Source organism: Staurois parvus, unplaced genomic scaffold (genome assembly GCF_062004578.1).
Source record: "Staurois parvus isolate SC_StPar_1 unplaced genomic scaffold, SC_StPar_1.0 ptg000299l, whole genome shotgun sequence".
In the NCBI taxonomy this organism is placed as follows: Eukaryota; Metazoa; Chordata; class Amphibia; order Anura; family Ranidae; genus Staurois; species Staurois parvus.
This window is the reverse complement of record NW_028318095.1, coordinates 19,352,007-19,375,635: the sequence shown is the minus strand read 5'-3', so window position 1 is coordinate 19,375,635 and position 23,629 is coordinate 19,352,007. Positions and strand designations below refer to the sequence as shown.

Sequence of the window (23,629 nt, the reverse complement as noted above, 5' to 3'; positions counted from 1 at the left end):
ACACATAAGTTGTCGTTAGGAGCACCTTCTTAAATTGACAGGACTAATCTGTGTAGCACATAGCCAGTCTGTGGGAGCTAGAATTTTTGTTGATTGGCAGGGGTTCAATTACTTGTTTTACTCACTGGACTGCAACTGTTTATAACATTTCTTTCATGTGTTTTGGGTTTTTTCTGGATTTTAGGTTGACATTCTGTTTCTATCACTTAAAATACACATATAATAAAAATTATAAGACCCTTCATTTCTTTTCAAGTGGGCAAACTTACAAAATCTGTAGGGGATCAAATAATGATTTGCTACTGTTTGTATGTACAGTGCACAGCATAAATGAGTACACCCAAACAGATTTGTCACAAAACCTTTACTATTCCATTCAGAATCAACATTTTTTTTTTTATGGGACACTATACTACAAAATACTCCCACAAATGTGGGCCATTGATTGCAAACAAGATTTGTACATTTGCACACAGTCTTTTTATTAACAAATTTGTTCAAGACCATGTTGCAAAAATGAATACATCCCAAGGAAAGAATTGGGAGCAAAGCTAAATTTTAGACAAAATCCTAATTAAGAATTCAACTACAGGTGAGTCTTCTCATTCATTAAACAGGTGTCCAGCAGAGAGCTTATTATAAAAGGGCATTACTTAACAAGGAAAATCCCTTCCCATTTCATGCTGTCAGCAATGGCACCACATGGAAGAGAAATGTCATAAGCCCTGAGAGAGAAAATAATTTCTTCACACAAAGGTGAAGGCTACAAGAAGATCAGCAAAGCTATACTTATCAGCATACTGTAGCAAAAATTTAGCAAAGATGGAAATGCATCCAACTCACAGATGTCCAGGCCGTCCACGGAAGTTAACCCCTTGACAGGAGCATCTTCTGGTGAGAAGGGATGAAGAAAATCGCCATGCAAGTTCACTACAGTTAGCTAATGAAGTGGAAAGCCAAACTGGGGTGATTGTTTCCCATGAAACAATAAGGCGTACACTGCAGAGGAATGGAATGCCTGGGTGTTATCCACAAAGGAAGCTTCTCCTAAAGCCCACGCATAGAAAAGCCTGCCTAGAATTTCCCAGGGGCCATGCTGAAAGACTACTAGGACTCTACTCTGCAGTGATGAGACCAAGATAAATGTTTTTGGAACTGATGGCTTCAAAACTGTATGGCATTGCAAAGGAGAGGAGTACAAAGAAGAATGCATGGTGCCTACAGTGAAACATGGTGGTGGCAGTGTCCTTTTGTGGTGCTGCTAGTGCTGGGGAGCTTCATTTTCTTGATGGTATCATGAATTCACAGATGTACTTCTCCATATTAAAAGAGAAAATGCTACCATCACTTGTGCCTTTTGGTCGTCGTGCACTTTTCCAACATGACAATTATCCAAAACACACATCTAAAGCCACTGTTGCATTTCTGAAGAACAGGGTGAAAGTGATTCAGGGGCCAAGTATTTTCTCCTGATCTGAACCCAATTGAACACCTATGGAATTCTTAAGAGACAAGTTGAGCATCACTCTCCATCCAGCATTCTGGCTCTAAAAGAGGTCTTTCTTGAAGAATGGAAAAAGATAGATGTTGCAATATATCGTCAACTTGTTCATTCCATGCCTAGAAGACTTAGTGCTGTCCTTACAAATCATGAAGGTCATACAAAATACTTGATATAGTAGTTTTTGTTGTGGGGTGTATTCATTTTTGCATCAACTAATTTGAGTAAAACTGAAGATCTTGTAATCGAAGTCTGTCTTTCTCAACCGGGGTGCTGCCAGAGGTTTTCAGGGGTGCCGTGGTGTCCTGATAGAGGGAGGCTGTCAGTTGAGCCCGATTCCCCCATCTGCACTGGGAGGCACCAGACTGCTGAACAAAGTGAAAGCAAAGGGAGGCGGAGTGTCTTCTGTGCTCTCTGCCTTCCTCTAGAGTGCAGTACTCAGCTGTGTGAGTGAAGCTGAGGTTCTGTAACTTTTCATAGGGCTGTATACGTGTGTGTACGTACATCTGTGTGTGTGTGTTACTTTTAATCTTGACCCACTATTCCTGTCTTTTCAGAACTGCTTTTTTTAAGACTTAATCATAATTACTGGAAGAATTGCTGCACCCCTGAAAAGCAGTAGATTGCTCAGAGGCATTTAACTGGTGGTAAAGAGGCAATATGTTGCCTCCTCACCACCTATTTTAACCCCATAAAATTAGCATCACCACACTACGTGCAATGCACACACAGTTGCTGGGTGGTTGTAGTTCAACCCCATTCACCTCGAGGTATACTTCCAGCTGTGGCCACAGCATGTGTATACCGCCGCTGCTGCTTTGGTGGTAAAAACCTCAACCTCACAGGTCCTTTGTTCACATCTGTGTGGCTGTGTGTTGGGCAATCCAATTAATTTAAATGGCCTGCCTTACCCGCAGAAATGCAGGGAAAGTCATCCCTGACTTTTTTTTTATTTAACCACATCAAAAACACCCCACATTTGCCAATGTATGGGGGTACCTCTAAAGAGCAGCACATTTGTCTGCGTGTCAGGAATGAGCGCTCCACGACATGCAGTAATTTGAACCAAGCCTTGGCATGGGTGCCTCATAACTGAAAATACTTTTCAAGGGAACCCCAACTGGAAAAAGGTTGAGAAAACTGATCATTATATTATTAACCACATGCCGCCCAGCCACCGCATATAAACGGTGGCAGGGCTGCACTCGTAGGCAAAAGCACGTTTTAAAACGTGTGCCTACAAAACAGGCAGGGGGCGCGCGCGAGGCACGCGCCCGCCCTACCTGTCCCGCGGGTGTCAGCAGCGGGTCCCCGACGCCGGGTCACGGCCGGTTTTCACCGGCAGTTTTCCCGCGATGAGCGGTGAACACTGAAACAGAGCAGAGCTGCATTGTTTACACACAGCCTGCTCTGTGACAGTTCGCCGCCAAGCTGCAGAGGGAGAATACAGTTTCTCTCCCTCGATCAGCTCCCCCCTCCCTCCCCCGTTCAGTACACACCCCCGCCCCTTAGTAAAACACTCCCCTCACACAGTGAACACTAAAAATGTTAACCCCTTCCTCCCCAGTGACATTAATACAGTTTCAGTGGGTTTTTTTCACTGATCACTGTATTGGTGTCACTGGGGATGTCAGTGACCCCAAGTCAGCTCCCCCCCAGTGTCAAAATGTCCGCCTCAGTCCCGCAGTCCCGCCATAAGTCGCTGGTCGCCGTCATATGTCGCTGATTGCCGCTGTATGTCGCTGATCGGCGCCATTATTAGTATAAATAAAAATTAAAAATCCCAGTATCTTTCCCGCCATTTGTAAACGCTATAACTTTCACGTAAACCAATTAATTTACACGTTTTGGGGTTTTTTTTAGCAAAGACATGTCGCAGAATGCATTTTGGCAGAAATTTATGACTAAATTTGATTTTTGCATTTTTTTTTTTTACTGGACATATTTTATAGCAAAAAGTCCAAAATATTGTTTTCTTTTTCCTCAAAATTGTCGGCCTTTTTTTTTATAGCGCAAAAAATAAAAACCGCACAGGCGATCAAATACCACCGAAAGAAAGCTCAATTTGTGGGGGAAAAAAGGATGTGAATTTCATTTATGTACCGTATTGCATGACCGCGCAATTGTCCGTTAAACTAGCGCAGCGCTGTATAGCAGAAAAATGGCGTAAATTGCAGTATTTATACCATAGTTTGTAGACGCTATAACTTCCACACAAAGCAATCAATATACACTTATTGGGCTTTTTTTACCAAAAACATGGAGCAGAATACATTTTGGCCTAAATTTATAACCAACTTTGAGTTTACTAAATATTTTTTATAGCTGAAAGTAAAAAATATTGTTTTTCTTCAAAATTTTTGGCCTTTTTTTGTTTATAGCGTGAAAAATAAAAAGCGCACAGGTGATCAAATACCACCGAAAGAAAGCTCTATTTGTGTGAAAAAAAGGACGTAAATTTCGTTTGGGTGCAGCATTGCATGACTGCGCAATTATCAGTTCAATTAGTGCAGCGCCGAGTAGCAAAAAGAAGCCTGGTCATTAAGGGGGGTAAATCCTCTGGAGCTCAAGTGGTTAACCCTACTTTCATGTAATGAGCTAAAAAATGTTCTATAAAACGGTCAGTTTTGGAAATTGTTCTTGTGTTCATTGAGATCAAATGTTACTTTTCAAAAGGGGTGTACTCATTTTATGCTGAGCACTATATGTGTAATATAAAGACTGAGATTGTACTCTGTAGTCCGTTTCCTTATTCTGGGTCACAATCCTGCTCAATGTCTTTTTTTTTTTTTTTTTCTGTCTTTCACTCAGTTAACCATGTCGACTGTGATTAAGCTCATCAGACTTTTTCCTGGAAAATGTATATACTGTACTTACCTTTTTGATACTGTACCTCGCAACACCGCAAATAAATTGGCAACTCTAGTCACAGATGCACCAGCTAAGCGAGCACCAACTATTTGCCCTCTTTGAAGCTCACTAAGCTCTGACATGACTCTTACTAGCAGCACACACAGTAAATGACGAAAGTGAGGCTTCCCACCTGTTAACTAGGTGTCTCCTCACACAGTGGAAGCAAAAGAATGTTATATCAGTTTCGTTTTCCACAAGAAATGTCACTTTCACACCTGCAAATCGTGCAGTGTTTCCATTTTTTTGTATTTAACTTCTGTATCTTTCATTTACAGCTGACAGGTTTATTGTGCTCCTGAAAGATAGCGGACTTCTCTGGTTTTGGCTTCTTCAAATGCAGAGTCGATGCAACAGCTATGCCCACCCTTCTTCCCTTTCTGCCCAATCACAGAAGCCTTTGTATTATGTGAACTTTCACATGAGACAAAGGCTTCTGTGAATGGGCATCATAGGGGAGAAGCAGACACAGCTTCTGTGTGTGCTTCTCTCCTCTGAGCTCTGATTTCCTCCAGTTTGCCATAAATCTGTCAGTTGTAGAGATAAATCCAAGAGGTGACGTGCACCTTATTGGACTTTATTTGCCTGCACATTTTATCAAAGTGCCTGAATTCCTGGAATTCCGCTTTAAAATGGAGAGATAATGTGTTTGAGACTAAAACATATGTTTACGTTTAAGTAAGCCTTCCATAAGACCTCTGTCCTGTAGCATACCTCACTCTGATAGAGGAACATCCCTCTATGGGATAATGTAAAGGTTGGGGAGGATTTGCCGAACAGGAGTGGTCCAGGCCTTTTGGGTAATCTGTTGGCATATATATAATCTTAATGTTTTTATATTGGTATAAATACACAACATAGATTGTTTTCCATATTGAGAATGCAGAAAAAGTGTTGAGGTCTGCTGAGATTAAGCCCATGGATTAGATTCTCCTTCTTTCTTCCAGTATAATTGCATATCTTCCTTACCATTTAACCTGCTAATCTCACAGTGTTGTTTTTACAGATGGAAAAGTCCGACCTAGTACATTAATGCTTGATGGCGCTTCAGCCAGTCTTTCATCCTGCGCAGTAAACCCTTCATCTATGATGGAACTTACAAATTCTTTAAGAGCACTGATGGATGGGAATGGAGGTAGGTGACTTGACATGCCCTGTTATTTCTTGGACAGCTTTTACTGATGGTTCTGTATGTGTCTGTGGCCATTTACAGATCTGCAATAGACAAAAGTTATTACTCCTTCTGTGGTCCTGCCACAAAGGTCCTTGTGCAGCCACTTTCTGTTTGTAGAGTCATAGCGCTATGTCCCAGTTCCAAGTTGTGTGCTGCCTATCTGCTTGTTGCCACCCTTCAGATGGAGGTTACAAGCTGCTGTTGTGTGTTGTGTTTTATTTATTTATTTTTTTCTGTTGGCACTAATGTTTTTTGCTGGAGCATATTTTGGATAGCTGAAAGGAACCGACATTTATGTACTGACATTTCATTTTTATTTACTAAATTCAGACTAGGGGTTGAGCACGACATTGATAATTATTAATGGGAGTTCCAAATCCTGATAACCCAACCCCACCCCCCCACAAACCACTACAACCACCGTGAACAAGGTGGTTGTGTGCGTTCATTGATGGCTCCCGCTGCGGTCTCTGAGCCTGTGAGGTGAGAGAACAGCACCACTGTAGACAAGGCGCTGGAACGAGATAGGACTTGGGTAAGTATAAAGGAAGATGAGGGGACAGTACATCCAGTGGGACATTTTCCATCTAAATGAAGGGAATGCATTAAGTTAAAAATGTGTAGCCTTTAGAACCACTTTAATGTAATGCATTTTCCAATATTTTATCACAGGTAATAACTGTGTTCTTGGTATGTACTGGTAGTGAAATGAAAGTTTACATATCACATGAAATATTTTGTATTCAACACGTATATAGAATGCAACAAGCATTAGCGAATTTACCCCATAGTATTTTAGAAAATCGCTTAAAGTAGAAATCAGGGCTAATGCTTTATAAGTTTAAACCTGCTTCCACCCCCATTCTCAGTCTAAACTTGTCGAACAAAAATCTTTACATGTATGGCCAACATTTTAAGGTTTAAATCTACTTTGAATCAGTCTTTTGGATGGCAGTTTGTATATAATGCCAGCCAATGTGGCCAGTCCTACAGGTTGTCAAAAGATTTTGGTTTTCTCTAGAGTCTCAGTACACCCTGTTCCAAATTATTATGCAAATGATATTTATTTTTATTTACCTAAATAATTGATGTAAATAACAGTCAGCATAATTCTCATGTTATCAACTATTAAGAATACAATTCACATTTTATTGAACAAACCTCCTAATAACAGGATTTTTTTTAAATATAAAAAACTTAAAATGCACTGTTCCAAATTATTACGCACAGTAAGTTTCAAAACACTTTATAGGTTGTAAAGAACTGAAAATTGTCATTTGTTGTGTTTGCAGCATATTTACTGAAATTTAAAAGCTATTTCAATCAAACTTTTAACAACATTTTAACTTTTTAAACATTTTAACAGGTCACGTTACATTTTAACATAGGACGCCTTATTTGATAGCAGCTTCACAAGTCTTGCATCCATTGAACTTGTGAATTTTTGGACAGTTTCTGCTTGAAGTTGTTTGCAAGATGTCAGAATAGCCTCCCAGAGCTGCTGTTTGGATATAAACTACCTCCCACCCTCATAGATCTTTTGCTTGAGGAAGCTCTAAAGGTTCTCAATAGGATTGAGGTCAGGGGAGGATGGAGGCCACACCATGACTTTCTCTCCTTTTTATCCCCATAGCAGCCATTGATGCAGAGGTATTCTTTGCAGCATGAGATGGTGCATTGTCATGCATGAAGATGATTTTATTACGGAAAGCATAGTTCTTCCTTCTGTACCAGGGAAGAAAGTGGTCAGTCATAAATTCCACATACTTTGCAGAGGTCATCTTTACACCTTCGGGGACCCTAAAGGGAACGACCAGCTCTGTTCCCATGATTCCGGCCCAAAACCTGACTCCACCACTGCCTTGCTGACGTCGTAGCCTTGTTGGAACAGGGTGGCCGTCCACTACTCCATCCATCTGGACCATCCAGGGTTGCACGGCACTCATCAGTGAACAGGACTCTTTGAAAATTAGTCTTCATGTATTTTTCTGCCCAATGCAGCCGTTTCTGCTTGTGAGAATTGGTTAGTGGTGGCCGAATAGAAGGTTCATGCACAGTTGCAAGACTCTGGAGGGCTCTACACCTTGATGTCCGTGGGACTCCAGAGGCACGAGCAGCTTCAAATATCTGTTTGCTGCTATGTAATGGTATTTTAGCAGCTGCTCTCTTGATCCGATGCATGGATCTGGCAGAAATCTTCCTCAATGTGCCTTTATCTGCGCGAACCCGTCTGTGCTCTGAATCAGCCACAAATCTCTTAATAGTGCAATGATCACGCTTATGTTTTCGTGAAATATCTAATGTTTTCATACCTCGTCCAAGGCATTGAACTATTTCACTCTTTTTGGCAGCATAGAGATCCTTTTTCTTCCCCATATTGCTTGAAAATGGTGCTCTGCTTAATAATGTGGAACACCCTCCTTTAGTAGTTTTTCCTTAAATTGGGCTCACCGGCCAATCTAATTATCACTGGTGTCCGAGATTGTTTTCAGTGATCAAAAGAGCCCTGACACACAATGCCATCCATGAGTTACACTGAAAAACAAAATATTTAATCTTTGTGACACTTAAATAGAATTTGCATAATAATTTGGAACAGGGTGTATGTGCACCTCCTCTTTAGATAATTCAAGCTAGCATTTGAATTTGGTTAACTTTCATGTACAGATATCGCAAAGTATTCTTCTTCTGTTGTACTCACAAGTTGTGTGTTAACATTGTAGAGATCCAGATAAATATGTTAGATGAGAAGCTGGTGAAGTTTTTAGCCATGCAAAGAATCCAGGAGATTTTTTCATCAAAAGACCATCCTGTGTCAAGTGCCAGCCGACTGCAGCCAGCTCCTTCCAGCGGACATCAAACTGAATGTGAGTATAGTGTATTTCAGTTTATATGCTTGTCGATTTTGTTGTAATTATATCAAGTAATTTGATGTGACCTATTCAGATTTGTAGACCACCTAATGTGTTATAGCCTGTGTATTCAATAGCCTACTAAACACCTGCCACGTAATGTGAAGTTCCACCCAAAAGCGGAATCTCCGCTTGTTTGCCTCCTCCCGCCACCACTGCCATATTTGGCACTTTTTTGGGGGAGCGGATACCTGGTTTTGACAAGTACACGTTTCAACTTCCGGCTCAGTTTACAGTGGCTGCCCCCATCCTTCCTCCCGCTGTCTTCTGGGACACTTCAGAGGTCCCAGAAGACTACTGGACCAATGAGGATGTGCAGCACGACTCGCTCATGCGCTGTGGACAACTGGCTGTGAAGCCGCATGCTGTCACAGCCTGATGCCCACAGTTGAGATGCTGGCACCGGGGAGAGAAGGGACGGTGCGGGTGAGCACATTGCTGGACCCTGGGACAGGTGAGTGGATGTTTATTAAAAGTCAGCAGCTACAAAAACTGTAGCTGCTGACTTTTAATAAACACACAAATGACTGGAACTCCACTTTAAATCTGAGCAGAGCTGCATTGACAGAGGAGCATTAAATCATAATCTCTGTGCTGTACAGCATACAGGAATGCAGACTGCCTTACTGTATGTAGGAAGCAAATATACACCAATCAGCCACAACATTATGACTACCCACCATAACCCCTTCAAGGCATGGACCCTACTAGACCTCTGAAGGAATGCTGTGATATCTGGCAGCAAGTTGTCAGGAGTAGATCCTTTAAATCATGAGCTTAAGGTCTGGTCTCTGACTGGGCCACATCAAAAGGCGCATTTTCTTTTTCTGAAACCAGTCTGTGGTGGATTCACTTTGATGCGAAGGGTCATTGTCCTGCTGCATCACCCAGCTTCTACTAAGCTCCAGTTGAACAGCCACCCAGACATTATCCTAGGATAAAAATAGGATATTTTGTAAAACTTAATTCATTTTCCTCTCAATGATGGCAAGTAGTCTAGTCCCTGAGGCAGTGCAACAAGCCAAATCATGATGTTCCCTCCACCATACTTCACCGTTTTGGATGATGTTTTGATGTTGGTAAACTGTGCCTTTTTTTTTGCTGCATACAGTGCTCAATATTCTTCCTGAGCAATTCGACTTTTGTTTCATCAGTCCACAAAACCTTTTCCCAGTAGCATTGCAGTTTGCTGCATCTGAAGTTAGCCAAAGAGCACCTTGACTATTTCTTTTTGGAGAGCAGTGGCTTTTTCCATAGTGTTCTGCCATGGACACCCAGCTTGTTCAAAGACTTGTGTATGTTAGACTGAATAACAGGGATGTCTGCCAGTTCCAGTGATGTCTGCCAGTTCCAGTGATGTCTGTTATTCATGGGTGGTTCTTTACCTCATTGAGGATTCTGTATTGTGCCTTGGGAGTCATCTTGGCTTGGCGACCACTTCTAGGAAGAGTAGCCACAATACTAAAATGTCTCCATTTATGTTGACTGATGGCTGCCTAAGCACTTTGAAATTGCTTTGTATGTCTTTCCAGCTTTATGCAGATCAACTACTCTTGTTGGCATGTCTTCAGGGAGCTCCGTTATGGGAGGCATGGTTCACAGCAGCTGATGCTTCTTATGAAATGCGATCTTAAAACGTTTGAGTGTCTTTTATCAAAGTAGCTCTAAACCACACCTCTAAAAGCACTTCCTTAATTGGACTCCAGGTGTGCAAACTACTGACCCAAGTTAACTTTCATTAAAGTAATTAGTCTATGGCAGCCTTTCTCAACCAGGGTGCTTTGAGGTTTCTTCAGGGGTGCCTTGGCAAAATGTGTAGATTGCCCAAAACATGTATACAAGCCAGTGGGTGGAACAAGCCTGCCTTTTAGTTACACAAAGCCACAGATGTTCATTGTGCACCTTTACGACCTTCTAGCCTCTGGCATCCTGATTACAAATTACATCATCAGTTGATAAGGGAGGTGTCGGTTTCCTGCACAGCACACTAGTTTGACCCTCTCCTTCCCCTCTCCATCAGTGCTGGGGTCACATTAGCTCAGTGATGGAGAAAAACTGAGGGAGAAGAGAGACACTGGAATATTGGTACCAGTGTGCAAAAGTGTATTTGCTTTGGAAGAACAAATTACCTCTAATGTTGGGTGTCCTACATGTGTGGGTGTTGCTGCATTATATAAAACTATTAGAATAGTTTTCACATTTTAGAATGGGGTGCCCTTTTAAAATTATGGACAGTCTAGAGAGGCCCCCATTTTTAGAATGGGGTGCCACAAGACTGTATAATTTTAAAGGTTGAGAAACACTGGTCTATGGGTTCATTCCCTTTTACCTCCATCTTTGTGAATGTTCAACGGGTGTGTTAATAAAGACATGAGAAATTAGAATTTTATGTTATCAGCTTAACAACATTTTTGTTGTGATTTAGATGAGAATCAGATTACATTTTATGGCAAATTACTGCAGAAAATCAATTCACCAATATGTAAACCCAACATTTCATATTTCTGATATTTGCCTGCTGTACCATGTACTTGTATGAAAATGTAGCCTGTTCTGTTTGTATTGCTTTCTTTGCGTGAGGTCGCTGGTGTTCTTTGCAGTCCCTCTACTTTCCTATTACAAACTGACTACACTAGGCACGAGGGCAGAGAGTAGTCGGTTTTCTGGCTGTGCTGGGAACTCAACCTGATCTCCTCCTATAATCAAACTTCTGCTCACATGCTCCCCCCCCCCCCCCCCCGCACAGCCACTCACTGGGAAGTTCGGTGTGCTACTGTGATCACTTATAAAATGGCTGCAGTTTATTCTACCCTGTTTCTGATGCCATTGGACATGGATAAACCATATAATTCCCTTTACCTGTCAGTGGTCATAATGTTGCTGATTGGTGTAGCTGCCTCTATATGCCTCAATATTTGCATTCACAATCACCTTGTCATTCTTAAGGACTAAAGTTTACCATAAATGTACATGATCATAACAAAAACCTGTTGCTTTTTAACCACTTCAGCTCCAGCAGCATACCCGTATGTCTCTGGAGTTTGAGCCATTTATACAGGGATGATTCCTGCAGCTGGAGTCCTCATCCAAGCATCATTTTTTTTAGAGCCGATGGTTTGCTTTCTTGTAATGGCAATTGGAGCAGCTAACTAGCTGCTTGATTGCTATTACAAGCAGCCACTGCCTTATGCAGGTTTAGCAAGATCTTCCTTCTCATCTGGAGTCCTGATTGACCAGCCTTTACTTCCGCCGCCTGATCATAGAGACCAACAATTCTGGAATTGGCTTTGTTGGAATCTGATCTCACTTCTGGTTTACTCAAAATGCACGCCACCATTTTTTAAAAAGAAAAGCATTTAATCACGCTGATATTGGTGTTATTAAATGCTTTTAAGGGCAGAGGAGGGATTTGAGGTCTTATTGACCCCGTCATAAAGAGTACCTTTCACATGCCTACATTCCTTGTGACAGCAATAAAAGTGATTAAAAAAAAAATTTAAGCTAGTGTAAAAAAAAAAAGTTAAGATACTGATTAACATATAAACAAAAAGTGCCAGAAAAGGCTTGGTCTTCAAGTGGTTAAACTTTTTGAGTATTCTAGTCTGTTTGGCAGAGGTATATGCTGAATACACCTGTGGTTTACTTCCTGCCTTTCATGGTTTAACCCCCCGGCGGTATTCCAGAGTGTAGCTTGGGGTAAACTTTCAGTAGCAGAAGCTGTAACCCCGAGCTACACTCGGGAATACCCTGCAGCGTTGCTCCGGGATCCCTGTTTCACTTACCTTGTCTTGCGCTCCTGCGATGTCCCCCCTGCAGCGTCCCCGGCCATCTCCTCTGGCCGATGCCGGCATCCGTCTTCCAGGTTCTGTTCCCTGCAACGTCAGGACGTACGGGGGACAGAACCGTCGGGAAATTCAAACATTTTTAAAGTGACATTCACTCAATACACTAAAATCACATAGTAAAACATTTCTGTATCAAAGCATTTCACATACATTTTGCCCTGTGCCCTGCTTACATTTTGACTGTTCTTTCTGCCTAGAAACTGAAAAACGTCCATGGCATCCAAAAAGTGTCCCTTTTAGGTCAAAAGCGGTTTTAGACCAGCTAGAGAACAGCGATAGTAAATTAGAACCACTTGCAGAATTGAGTGATAATGATTCGTGGGGGAAATTCGTCATCACACTGAAAACTATTTTTGTGACTTTGCTCAGTGATGTGCGAACTTGGCGCTATATTTCAAATGTCAGTGTTTTTGGTTTGACGACATTGAATTAAATTTATTATATTTTTATGATTATTATATTTATGATTTTGTGTTTCAAATTTTATCATGCCCGACATGTTTACTAGACTCTTGTTCGGACAGATTTCAGTTATTCCTAAAAATTACAGGCCTACAATGTCTGGTAGCTATCACTAATAAACTCCAGCACTTGTATAAAGTGGTCATTACCGGTATCTTAAAATAAGCAGTTGTGTCCTTGAATTATCAGTGACAGAGAGCGCAGCACCCCTCTTTAAAGCGGAGTTCCACTCACTCTGTAAAAAAATAAGTCCGCAGCTACAAAAACTGTAGTTGCTGACTTTAAAAAAAAAAAAAACAGCCACTCACCTGTCCCATGATCCAGCGTTGCCTTTAAATTCCTTTTGAATTGGTTAAGGCTGGTGTATTGATAGTTTTGAGAGTTTAGTTCTGTATGATAAAATGTCTCAGTTTTTAGCTTTGCAAAGAACTGCTGGCCTAATATTTACCCATTGCTGTAAATTAGTATACAAGGATTTCATGTGGATTTTGAGTATAAAGCCAAGCCATGTCTGTTATAAACTACTTGTTTGTTTTTTGGATTGATATTCAAGTGATGACCTGTAAATATTTTGTTTTTAACATGTCATACTGTACTCAGGAGTTTCATCATATAAATATATAGGATCTTCCAACACTAGTATACAAAGTGGCAGACACTGATAGACCTAAAATGTTGTCTAGCATGCAGTAACCCATGTAACCGTTCACTACACTGTATATAACACTAGCGTAAGATGACTACAGTAACCTGTGTGTATGCATACCCATCTGAGAGGGTTCCCTATGCTATCATGTCCGAAAGTGAGAGGATGGTTGACTGTGTTGAATCTAAGTTGCCCATAGACAGGCATAAGCCATATGACTAATAGTACACAACCATGTGAGGAAACTATAGATGTCATTTTGTTGTCTGCTTTGGCTAGATGAGGGAATGTCATCTGTTGTCTGTCGATGGCTTTGAGCATGACAGGGGAATTTAAGTTTTTAGCTTTTAGACAAATAATGCATTGGCATTTGAATGTGTTTGAAAAAAGTTTGATGGTAAATCCATGTGTTTCGTACAGGTGGTGTTTATATGCTAGCTAAGCCCATCTCCAGCCAAAAGCTTTTTTTTCTTAGTTTTGGATAGGTTTGGGAAGCGTTAAAAATGTCAGGTTTTGCTACACTCTCTCCCAGTTGGGGTGATTTCCCCTAGCTTTGTTCCTCCTGACCTGCATGGTTTTACCTCGGCAGTAAATGAGAGAGACCCTTCCCAGTGAGGACAAATAAAATGTGTGAGCAATTTTTAAACCTCTTGATCAACAAAAAAAATAAAATAAAATGAATAATGGGAAAAATCTTCTAACCTTTACAATGTTTAATTCTTTAAATACATTGCTGTGTGTAGTATATGATATAACATTCTCTTCCCTTACTAGCTTATCAGTGAATCTTGCATTAGGCTGTATAACCATTGTACAGTTGCTTATGTCCTGTCTGCTTCCATACAGCTCAGAGAAGAGACGTTCAGACCAGAGCAGTCTTTTACCCCTTGATGATGGGCGTTGGGGCTCCCGTTAACATGTGCTACCGCACTCTCTACATTGGCACAGGTGCGTTCTTACTGTACTCTTCAGATCAGTGGCAATCTGCTGTAATAAACAATGTCATTTTATCCTTGTGACATGAAATATAACCTGCTTTGCAAATTTTTTTATGTAAGATCTATGGAAATGGAGACTGGCTTCAGGATGTGCCAGAGAATAATTTTTTTTTTTTTTTTTTTTTTTTTCCCCTAAATACATTTACTTAAGACACACCATACTTTTTATTATCAAAACCATAAATTGGCAGGCGCTTGCTCACTAAAATTACAGCATTTACATGCATGTCATAAAACCTGAATGTTGAAATGCAAATATATATAAAGTGCTCTCCCAACACCACATGTAATAGTGAATCTAATGCAGGGTATGGTAAAGTCCAGAAAATGTAAATGGATGAGAGTCCCTTAGGAGGGTGTCACACTGATCTCATAGGTTCTTCTCCACCACTTGTGAATAATAAATGAATTTCCCACTCACCAGAAGGTGTTGACCCCCACTCTGGGTGATGAAATAAAGCTAGGATGATCAAATGACTTATAGATTCCCAACTGTAGGCGCACTCATATGGTGGGTCTCCAAGCGCCCCTTCTTATAGTAGTAGCTCTTGAAGCTCAAAATGAAAACAAATATCCATAAAATATGCTCTAAATGTAGTATTTAGTAGGAACCATGGTTCTTAAATAGATAAAAATGCACTCCCATTGTATTGTGCCTGTACCCCAGCACCAGTCTGTACAGTCAATGTGGGAACATGTCTGAGCCGGATGTGACGTTATGTAGGGCTCAGAAGTGACAGGATCCCCATTCTACGGACTTACTGAAGATGCCACCAGGTGAAATGTACGTAAAAGCATGATCCCGTTACTTCTGGGTTCTACATGATATCACGTCTGGATCACTAACACTTGGAACGTACGCCAGCTAAATACAGAGAGATATGTTATCCCCACATTGGCTGTACAAACTGGTACCGGGGTACAGGCACCATACCATGTCAGTGCATTTTTACCTATTTTATGAACCATGGTTACTAAAAAATACTACATTTAGAGCATATTTTATGGATTTTCGTTTTTATTTTGAGCTTCTTTGAGAGCTACTGTAAGAAGGGGAGCCTGGAGACCCACCATACCAGAGCCTACAGTTGGGAATCTGTATGTCATTTTATCATCCTAGCATTATTTCACCACCCAGACTGGGGGTCAACACCATCTGGTGAGTGGGAAATTCATTTATTACTCATAAGTGGTGGAGAAGAACCTATTAGAGCAATGTGACACCCTCCTATGGGAATCTCGCCAGTTTACATTTTCTGGACTTTACCATACCTTGTATTAGATTCATTATTACATGCGGTGTTGGAAGAGCAGAACTTGTAGCTTTACTTTAGTGCATTAACCCTTACAAGGTTAACAGGTGCCACAATAATTTTTTTTTTTTTTTAATTTATACTTTTTATTATGCAGAATATATGTGCGGGACCAGCTTCAGTGCCATTTTTCGAAAGAGTCCTGTTCAGTTTCATTAAGCAATTCAGGTGTGAATTTTTAAAGTGTATGACACTTGAAATCACACCTGAACCAGACTGATAATCATACCTGACTCTTCCCCCTCAGATTAGGGAAGCCAAAGGATCAGTACAGCCAAGCTGTTCGTATTATTGGTGAGGTCAGTATTGAAATCCAAAAGCTTTTTTCTCATTGTAGGATTCCTAAACTATATAACAGTTCCCAACCTCAGTCCTAAATTTTCCAGTAGTTAATGTTTTCAGGATTTCCTTTCAGCTTGCACAGTCAAGTGGCTTAAAGTGTATGTCCACTTTTTGCAGCCAAATTAGGATAACTGCTTTTATAGTTTGTTACACGTCCCCATTCTCATAGCATAACATAAAGAAAAAAAAAATCTCATCTTTTCTAGATGCTCTATTCTGGATCCTCCAGCAGAGGAAAATCATACTAGTTTTCTTTGAGGGGACTGGGCAGCTGTGTTTGCCACAATTAACCCTGTCTGTATTGTGCAGGCAGATCATTATTATAGCAATATTTGAACACTGTGTGTCCTAACAAAGGATAAAATGTTTAGTGGCTCGGCTTCTTGCTTTGCATGTCAATGAATACAGACATGGGAAAGATTCACTCTGACAGAAAAAAAAAACCTTGCAGTCAGCCATGACACCTTCTAAAATTTCAGAAATGTTTTAAAAAATTTTTTTACTGATGCTGTTAGGCTGCTTTCACACTGATCTGTTTTTCTTCCACTTTTGCGTCTAAACGAGAAAAAAAATGGAAGAAAAACGTGACCGTGTATTCCTAGGGAACTCTCCACACTGATCTGTTGCATGTCCGGCTCAGTTTTGTAAAATCCTGCTTGCTGCATATTTGGTGCAGTAAGCAAAAAAAACACACCAAAACCACATCTCCCCATTGAATTCAATAGAAAATGCAGCAAAAACACATAAAAAATGCACCCAAGTTGTGTTTTTGGGGCTGTTTCTGAGTCACATGTCCTGTAAAAAGCGGTTCAGTGTGAAAGTAGCCTTAAGAGGAACACAAAACGCACACCTAGTGGGGTTTTCTCAAATTTACTGCAAACGTGCTAATATGCTTTAAATCAAAGTTAGTCAGTGGCTTAGTAATTATGATCGCTATTTTATGCAAGGGAAGCACTCAAAATATAGGCTCTTGGGGGTACTTGAAGAATGAGGTTAAAAATCCTGCCATATAGTATTCCTATATGGTTCTTTATAAGGTATTTGAGCCTAGAGACTTTGTTGCCATAAACGTTATTCATACGTATATTGCAGCAGGTTGGCATCTGCAGGCAAAGTAGCGTACATGCACATCATTTTTCCTGCTCAAGCTAAGGGGCAACACTGGACCTCGCCCCCGCAACTGCTGTGTAAACAGAGCACAGGGAAGGCAGATCCCGATACCTGGGGCCATGTGATAACTATGTGATCACATGATCAGTGTCAACAAAGCTGTTATGAATGAATTCATGCATTAAATCTGTCATGAATGGTTAACCCATTCATGATTGTTGAAACCTTTGCTGTTATGATATGCATTAAAAAAAAAAAAAATAGTAGTGTTACTATAGTGACACTGAAATACTCTGATGAAAGTTTATAAAAAAAAGTTAAAAAAAAGGATTAAAGTTATTTTATTTTTTAATACGGTCACCAGTCAGTGTCCCTGATCACTGCTTCATCAGTCATGGTGACGCACTGCACTAGTAACAGTACGTAAAAAAAAATTGTGTTCAAAAAATAAAAAATTGTAGCAAAATTGCAAATTGAAATACGAAATGCCTCCGACTGACTACTTTCCAAAAAAGGGGTCATTTGTGGGGAATTTGTACTGTCCAGGCTTAAGGGCCTCAAGAAATGAGAGGTTGCCAGTACGTCAGGATCAAATATATATAGATATATAGATATCTATATATATCTCTTTATATATATCTATCATAGTTTGTAGACTCTATAACTTTCATACAAACCAATTAATATACACTTATTGGGATTTTTTTTTCCAAAGATATGTAACAGAATACGTTTTGGCCTAAATTTGTGATAAAACTTGATCTTTAGTGGATATGTTTTAAGACAAAGTAGACCTTAATTTAATTTGCGTACGGTATTTTGGGACCATGCCATTGCCAGTTAAAAGTAGCACTGTGCTGAATAGGGGTAAAACCTTATGGAGCTCAAGTGGTTAATGAATAAATAAAACAAACGTCAATGTACTCACATGCACTATGTAATGTACCTTTGTATCAGAATCTAGTCCCTAACAGGAAACGTGTCCATCCACAGGGGCACAGCTGACGCATTTCAAAGGGTAAGCCTTCCTCTTCAGAGCTGCTCTAAAGAGTAGGGCTTGGCCCTTGAAATGCATCAGCTGTGCTCCTGTGGATGGACAGGTTTCCTGTTACAGGACTGGTTTCTGATACAAAGGTACATTACATGTTTCAGCGTTGGTTTCCCAGAATGAAGTGGGCTGCAAGGCCAATCTAGCGTGCAATGTCAAGAAGTTTGGTGGTAACAGTTTTATATGGACAAGTGAAGAATAGTCTGAAGTGCAGATTCACTAGTAAGCTGCAAATAGAGGACCCCCCACCTAATAGCACTGACAAGAGTCTTATTTGCATTATTTATTTGCATCACTCTTCATTCATTATCTGTGATTGTTGTATGCTGTTTGACGATAGCAAAAAATAGGTAGGGAAGCAGTAAAGGAATTTTTGTATCACTCAGAAATTGGAAAAATACAGTGCTTTCTGTATAACACTGTTGGCTCTGATACATTCCTACCTGTTAGAGCACTGTCTGCTAAATGTGCAAATAACTCTCCATTACAGTGAAAGTCTGTTCAGTGTGTGTTTTCTCCTCCTTACTGCAGGAGCAGACATGGACGTGTGCCTTACAAACTATGGTCACTGCAACTACGTGTCTGGCAAGCACGCCTGCATATTTTATGATGAAGTAAGTATGATTTGCACTTTAAAATTAAGCATTTTTTTTATGTGTATCCGGTCTGTTTAATTGAAGATGTCTTTTTCTTTTGAGAGACACAGGGAGTTGTAAACCTTCTGCTTATATAGGACAAAATTATTGGCACCCCCTCATTTCTTACAGATAATGCACAACTTTGCCCAGAAAATTGTTGCAATTACAGATGTTCAGGCATTCTCATGTTTCTTTGGTTTGAGTTGGTATGACACAAAAAGCCAAATCTGACACATTTCAAACTCCAAAAATGGACTGGACAAAATTATTGGCACCTTCTCAAAATTGTAAGAAATAATTGCATTCCAAGTTTGTGATGTTCCAGTAATTTGTAATTAAACTCGCCTGTATCAGTTAACAGGTGCTGACAATATAGAAATCACACCGGCAACCAGTTAAAATGGTGAAAAATTGACTCAACCTTTCGTGTGTGTGTACACCGCATGGAGAAGAGAACGAGCAGCAAAAAATTGTGGAAAAGCATGGACAATCTCAAGATTACAAGTTCATCTCCAGAAATCTAAATGTTCCTGTGTCCACTGTGCGCAACATTAAGAAGTTTGCAGCCAATGGCACTGTAGTTAATCTCCCTGGATCCGTTGGGCAAAATGTGCTGTGGACAGACAAAACAAAAAATTTACAGCTTTGTGGTAAAGCCTATCATTCTGTTTTCAGAAAAAGCAATGAGGCCTTTAAAGAAAAGAATACAGTCCCTACTGTCAAACATGATGGAGGTTCACTGATGTTTTGGGGTTGCTTTGCTGCTTCAGGCACTGGTTGTCTTGACTGTGTGCATGGCATTATGAAATCTGAAGACTACCAAAGAATTCTGGGGTTCATGTAGGGCCCAGTGTCAGATAGTTTTTTTTGTCAGAGGACACAGGTCTTACAGCAAGACAGTGACAAAAAGCACCCAGAAATGGTTTAAGACAAAGTGCCGGAGAGTACTGAACTGGCCAGCAATGAGTCCAGATCTAAATCCCATGGAGCACCTGTGAAAATATCTCGAAACAGCAGTTGGGAAAAGGAACCCTTTCAATCTGAGAGACCTGGAGCAGTTGGCGAAAGTAGAGTGGTCCAAAATTCCAGTAGAGAGGTGTAAAAAAACTCATTGATGGTTACAGGATGTGATTTGATTTCAGTTATTTTTTTCCAAGGGGTATGCTACCAAATATTAAGTTGAGGGTACCACTAATTATGTCCAGCGGCTAAAAATCAGGCTTGATTTGCCTGCTGGCTTGTATACAATTTTTGGGCACTTTTTTAGGCATTTTGTCAAGGCATCCTTGAAGATACCTGAAGGTACCCTGGTTGAAAATGGCTGGTCTGACCTATGGCCCTCCAGACTTGGCCCTGAATCTTGATATGTCTTCAATCTTTGAATCAAAATCAAAGGATTGCTCCGCTCATATAACGGGTGACCCAGTAGTCTTTCAGCTCTCGCGTTCCTAAAACCATTAGCCTTGACACTGGCTGATTTTAATGCTGACCTATTACTGGAAAAAGTTGCATTACCCTCTTTCATCAGTACCCCCTTTTATGTGTTTGTTTTCCTCCATGTGCGGTCTGTAGATACCTTGGCATTTGCCCATCTCACCAAACTTATTCATTTTATGTGACTGCTTTACAGAGACACGCCTAGAGATCTCCCACCATTTCTTATCTTCTCATATTAACTAGTTGCCTATAGCCAGATGGTGGCCGGGCAAACACCTTGTCCATCTGGGTGGATGCCATATGGCGTCCTTTTCAGAGCGCGCATTGCGCATGCCTGCAGGGCTGTGCTGCGGCACGATCTGTCACCTGCCTTGTACCTCACACACGGCCGATGACAGATCTGTATACCGGCCCCGTTGCAAGTACCATGTGACCTGCTGTGACCAATCACAGCAGGTCAGATGACAGCTGTATAGAGTGGATTATTATACAGGATTTATATAGCGCCAACAGTTTGCTCAGTGCTTTACAATATAACGGGAGACAATACAGCAACAGTACAGTTCAGTACAAGAGGGATTTGAGGGCCCTGCTCCTTGGAGCTTACAATCTAAGAGATGGCTTCCTTTCATGCCGTCCATTGTATATAAGTGTGTCTAGCTGTGAATGGTCACAGTGATCACATGCACAAGCTGGGCCAATCACAGCCCAGCTGTGTCATGTGATTAGCCGTGGCCAAATCACAGCTAATCACAAAAAAAAATCCTGAATGAATCGATTTCACTCAGGTAAATGCTTGCTTATAGCAAAGTAATTCTTTGCTATAAGCAAATTGTGTATTAAAAAATAAAAAAAAATACTGATCACTTCCCCAAAGTAGTACAATGTTACTATGGTAACATTATACTACTTTGGTCATAGTGAAATATGAAAAAAAAACTTAGAGAAAAAAATGTAATAAAAAATGTATAATTTTTTTTTGTACTATCACCAGTCAGTGTCCCTGATCACCGCCATGCCAGTTATATGATGACGCTGTACTGCACTGGTGACAGTATGTAAAAAAAAAAATTTAATTATTTTTTGAATTTCTTCATTTTGCGAAAATTATGACAAAAAAAATTACAACTTCAAAAATCTCACCATGACTGGTATGAAGTACGTCAGACTGTCTACTTTGCAAAAAAGGGTTAATTGGGGGATATTTGTACTGTTCTGACATTCTTGGACCTCAAGAAATTAGATTGGCTGTCAGTACTTCAGGATCAATCAATTTGCAGATATATCCCATAGTTTGGTGAAAATAACCCAAATTAGGATGTATTATTTATTCTGTAGGAAAGTTACAGAGTTCACAAAGACATGTAGCAGAATACATATTGGCCTAAATTTATGAAGAACAATTATTTATTTGCACACTTTTATAACAAACGCGTATTTTTTTTTTCAAAATTTTTGGTCTTTTTTTGTTAATTTAGCAAAAAATAAAAACCCCAGTGTTGATTAAATACCACCAAAAAAAAGCTCTAGCTGTGTGAAGAAAATGATAAAATTTTAGTTTGGGTACAGTGTTGCATGATCGCGCAATTGTCATTCAAAGTGTGAGAGCTCTGAAACCTTAAAATTGGCCTGGGCAGGAAGGGGGTAAAAGTGCCCGGTATGGAAGTGGTTAATGAGGCAACCTCTTAGTTGGGTTCCTTGCCTTGGTAAGAAGGTAAATCTGTTTAGCTTCACTTCCAAAAATATCACCTTTTATTGAAATCTCATAAAAACAACTCCAAATACATGCTGGAAAGACAGCAGATCCAGCTAACACGTTTCACACCAAGTTCAGCGATCTGATTAAGGACATTAAACACGTCAGCTGCACCTGCTGTCTTTCTAACATGTATTTGATTTCTACAATAAAGGTGATTTTTGGATGTGCGGCAAACCAGCTTTTCCTTCGTCCCAGCGGAGCCTGGGATGGACAGGGCCAGCACCTGATACTGGAGTGGGAGACTACCTGAAGCAGTGTCTCATTTGCATGGGTTCCTTTCCTCTTTGGGGGCATGCAGCCTCGCAGAGTGGGTGAGGCTATATGGGTATGCTGGGGGCGGCTTCCAGCAAAGCTTTTGCCAGTGTTTAATTACTTTGAAGGTGGTTTGGGAATCAAGATAGTAAGTTTTTACCCAAATGGAATATCATTTTTTTTTATAATGTGTTCTTAGAAAATTAAGTGCATCCATTTTCATGTAAATAGCTTGATCAGAAATTTACTGGGTGCTTGTTGGATGCAACCATATCCAGCAACCATATTGGACACCACAATGGGCCCAGGTGCTCCATGCCCTGGGGATTCCCCAATGGTCTAAAGTGGTGTTGCTACTTTAAGTGCTTTCAGATTGTCTGGGGCCACACAGCAACTGCTTTTTTGGAATATTGTACATATATTTTTGTCCTGAAAAATGAATCCCGAGAAAAATGAACCTTGTATTGCAGACCTTTCTCTAGTGTTCACTGCTGGAGTAACTAACCTTCTGAGCCATCTGACTCATTCTTGCAAGAAGCAGCAGGGGAAATCAGAGAAGTCAGAACTCATAATCTGCATAATGTTTCTGGCTTGGTGACACTGATCTTTACAGAGCTTGAAGGTCAGCATGAGAGTCGGGGAACTAGCATTTTACTAACAAGGATTTGTTGTACAAAGTAATAAACTGTAAAGCTAACCCGTTTTTCTGTTTGCATTCCTTACTTACAGAACACAAAGCATTATGAGCTGCTGAACTACAGTGAACATGGTACGACTGTTGACAATGTCCTCTATTCCTGTGATTTTTCGGAGAAGATCCTCCCTACCCCTCCCAGTAGTATTGTTGCCAAAGTGCAGAACGTTATAAGTAAGTGTCGTGTCCACAGTGCAACCTTTACCTATTCAATTGATGTAGTGTGCTCATATCAGTGGTGTGTGACGTTTAGTTGGTGCAAAGCTTGTTTTTAGTCTGCTGAATAGTGCATATATCTTTTGGTCTGTCACTACCAGGTGTGAAATTGTCTTGACCAGTGAATGTATTTTATAAAATATGTAAACCCAACATTTCATATTCCTGATATGTGCCTGTAGTACCATGTACTTGTATGAAAATCTATCCTGTTGTTGGTATTGGTTCCTTTTGTGGGCAATCCTTGGAATTCCCGCCAATCCCCTTGCTTAGGTATTAAAACCTGGCCACACTTGGCATGAGAGCACATTGTGGTCAGTTCACTTGCTTTGGGAACTCGGTGTGCTCTCCTTCAACGATTAAACTTGTCCT

General features: G+C 40.5%; 1 protein-coding gene across 2 annotated transcripts in view; it reads left to right on the top strand.

Moving 5' to 3' along the window:
- PHF12 (PHD finger protein 12) overlaps window positions 1–23,629 on the top strand; it is a 102,796-nt gene that overhangs the window by 72,265 nt on the left and 6,902 nt on the right. For both annotated transcript variants that reach the window (XM_089682995.1, XM_089682994.1), the window contains exons 10-14: window positions 5,418–5,546; window positions 8,309–8,452; window positions 14,297–14,398; window positions 18,793–18,875; window positions 23,077–23,215. In XM_089682995.1, coding sequence (XP_089539121.1) covers window positions 5,418–5,546; window positions 8,309–8,452; window positions 14,297–14,398; window positions 18,793–18,875; window positions 23,077–23,215 — 597 coding nt within the window. The remainder of the gene's footprint in view (window positions 1–5,417; window positions 5,547–8,308; window positions 8,453–14,296; window positions 14,399–18,792; window positions 18,876–23,076; window positions 23,216–23,629) is intronic.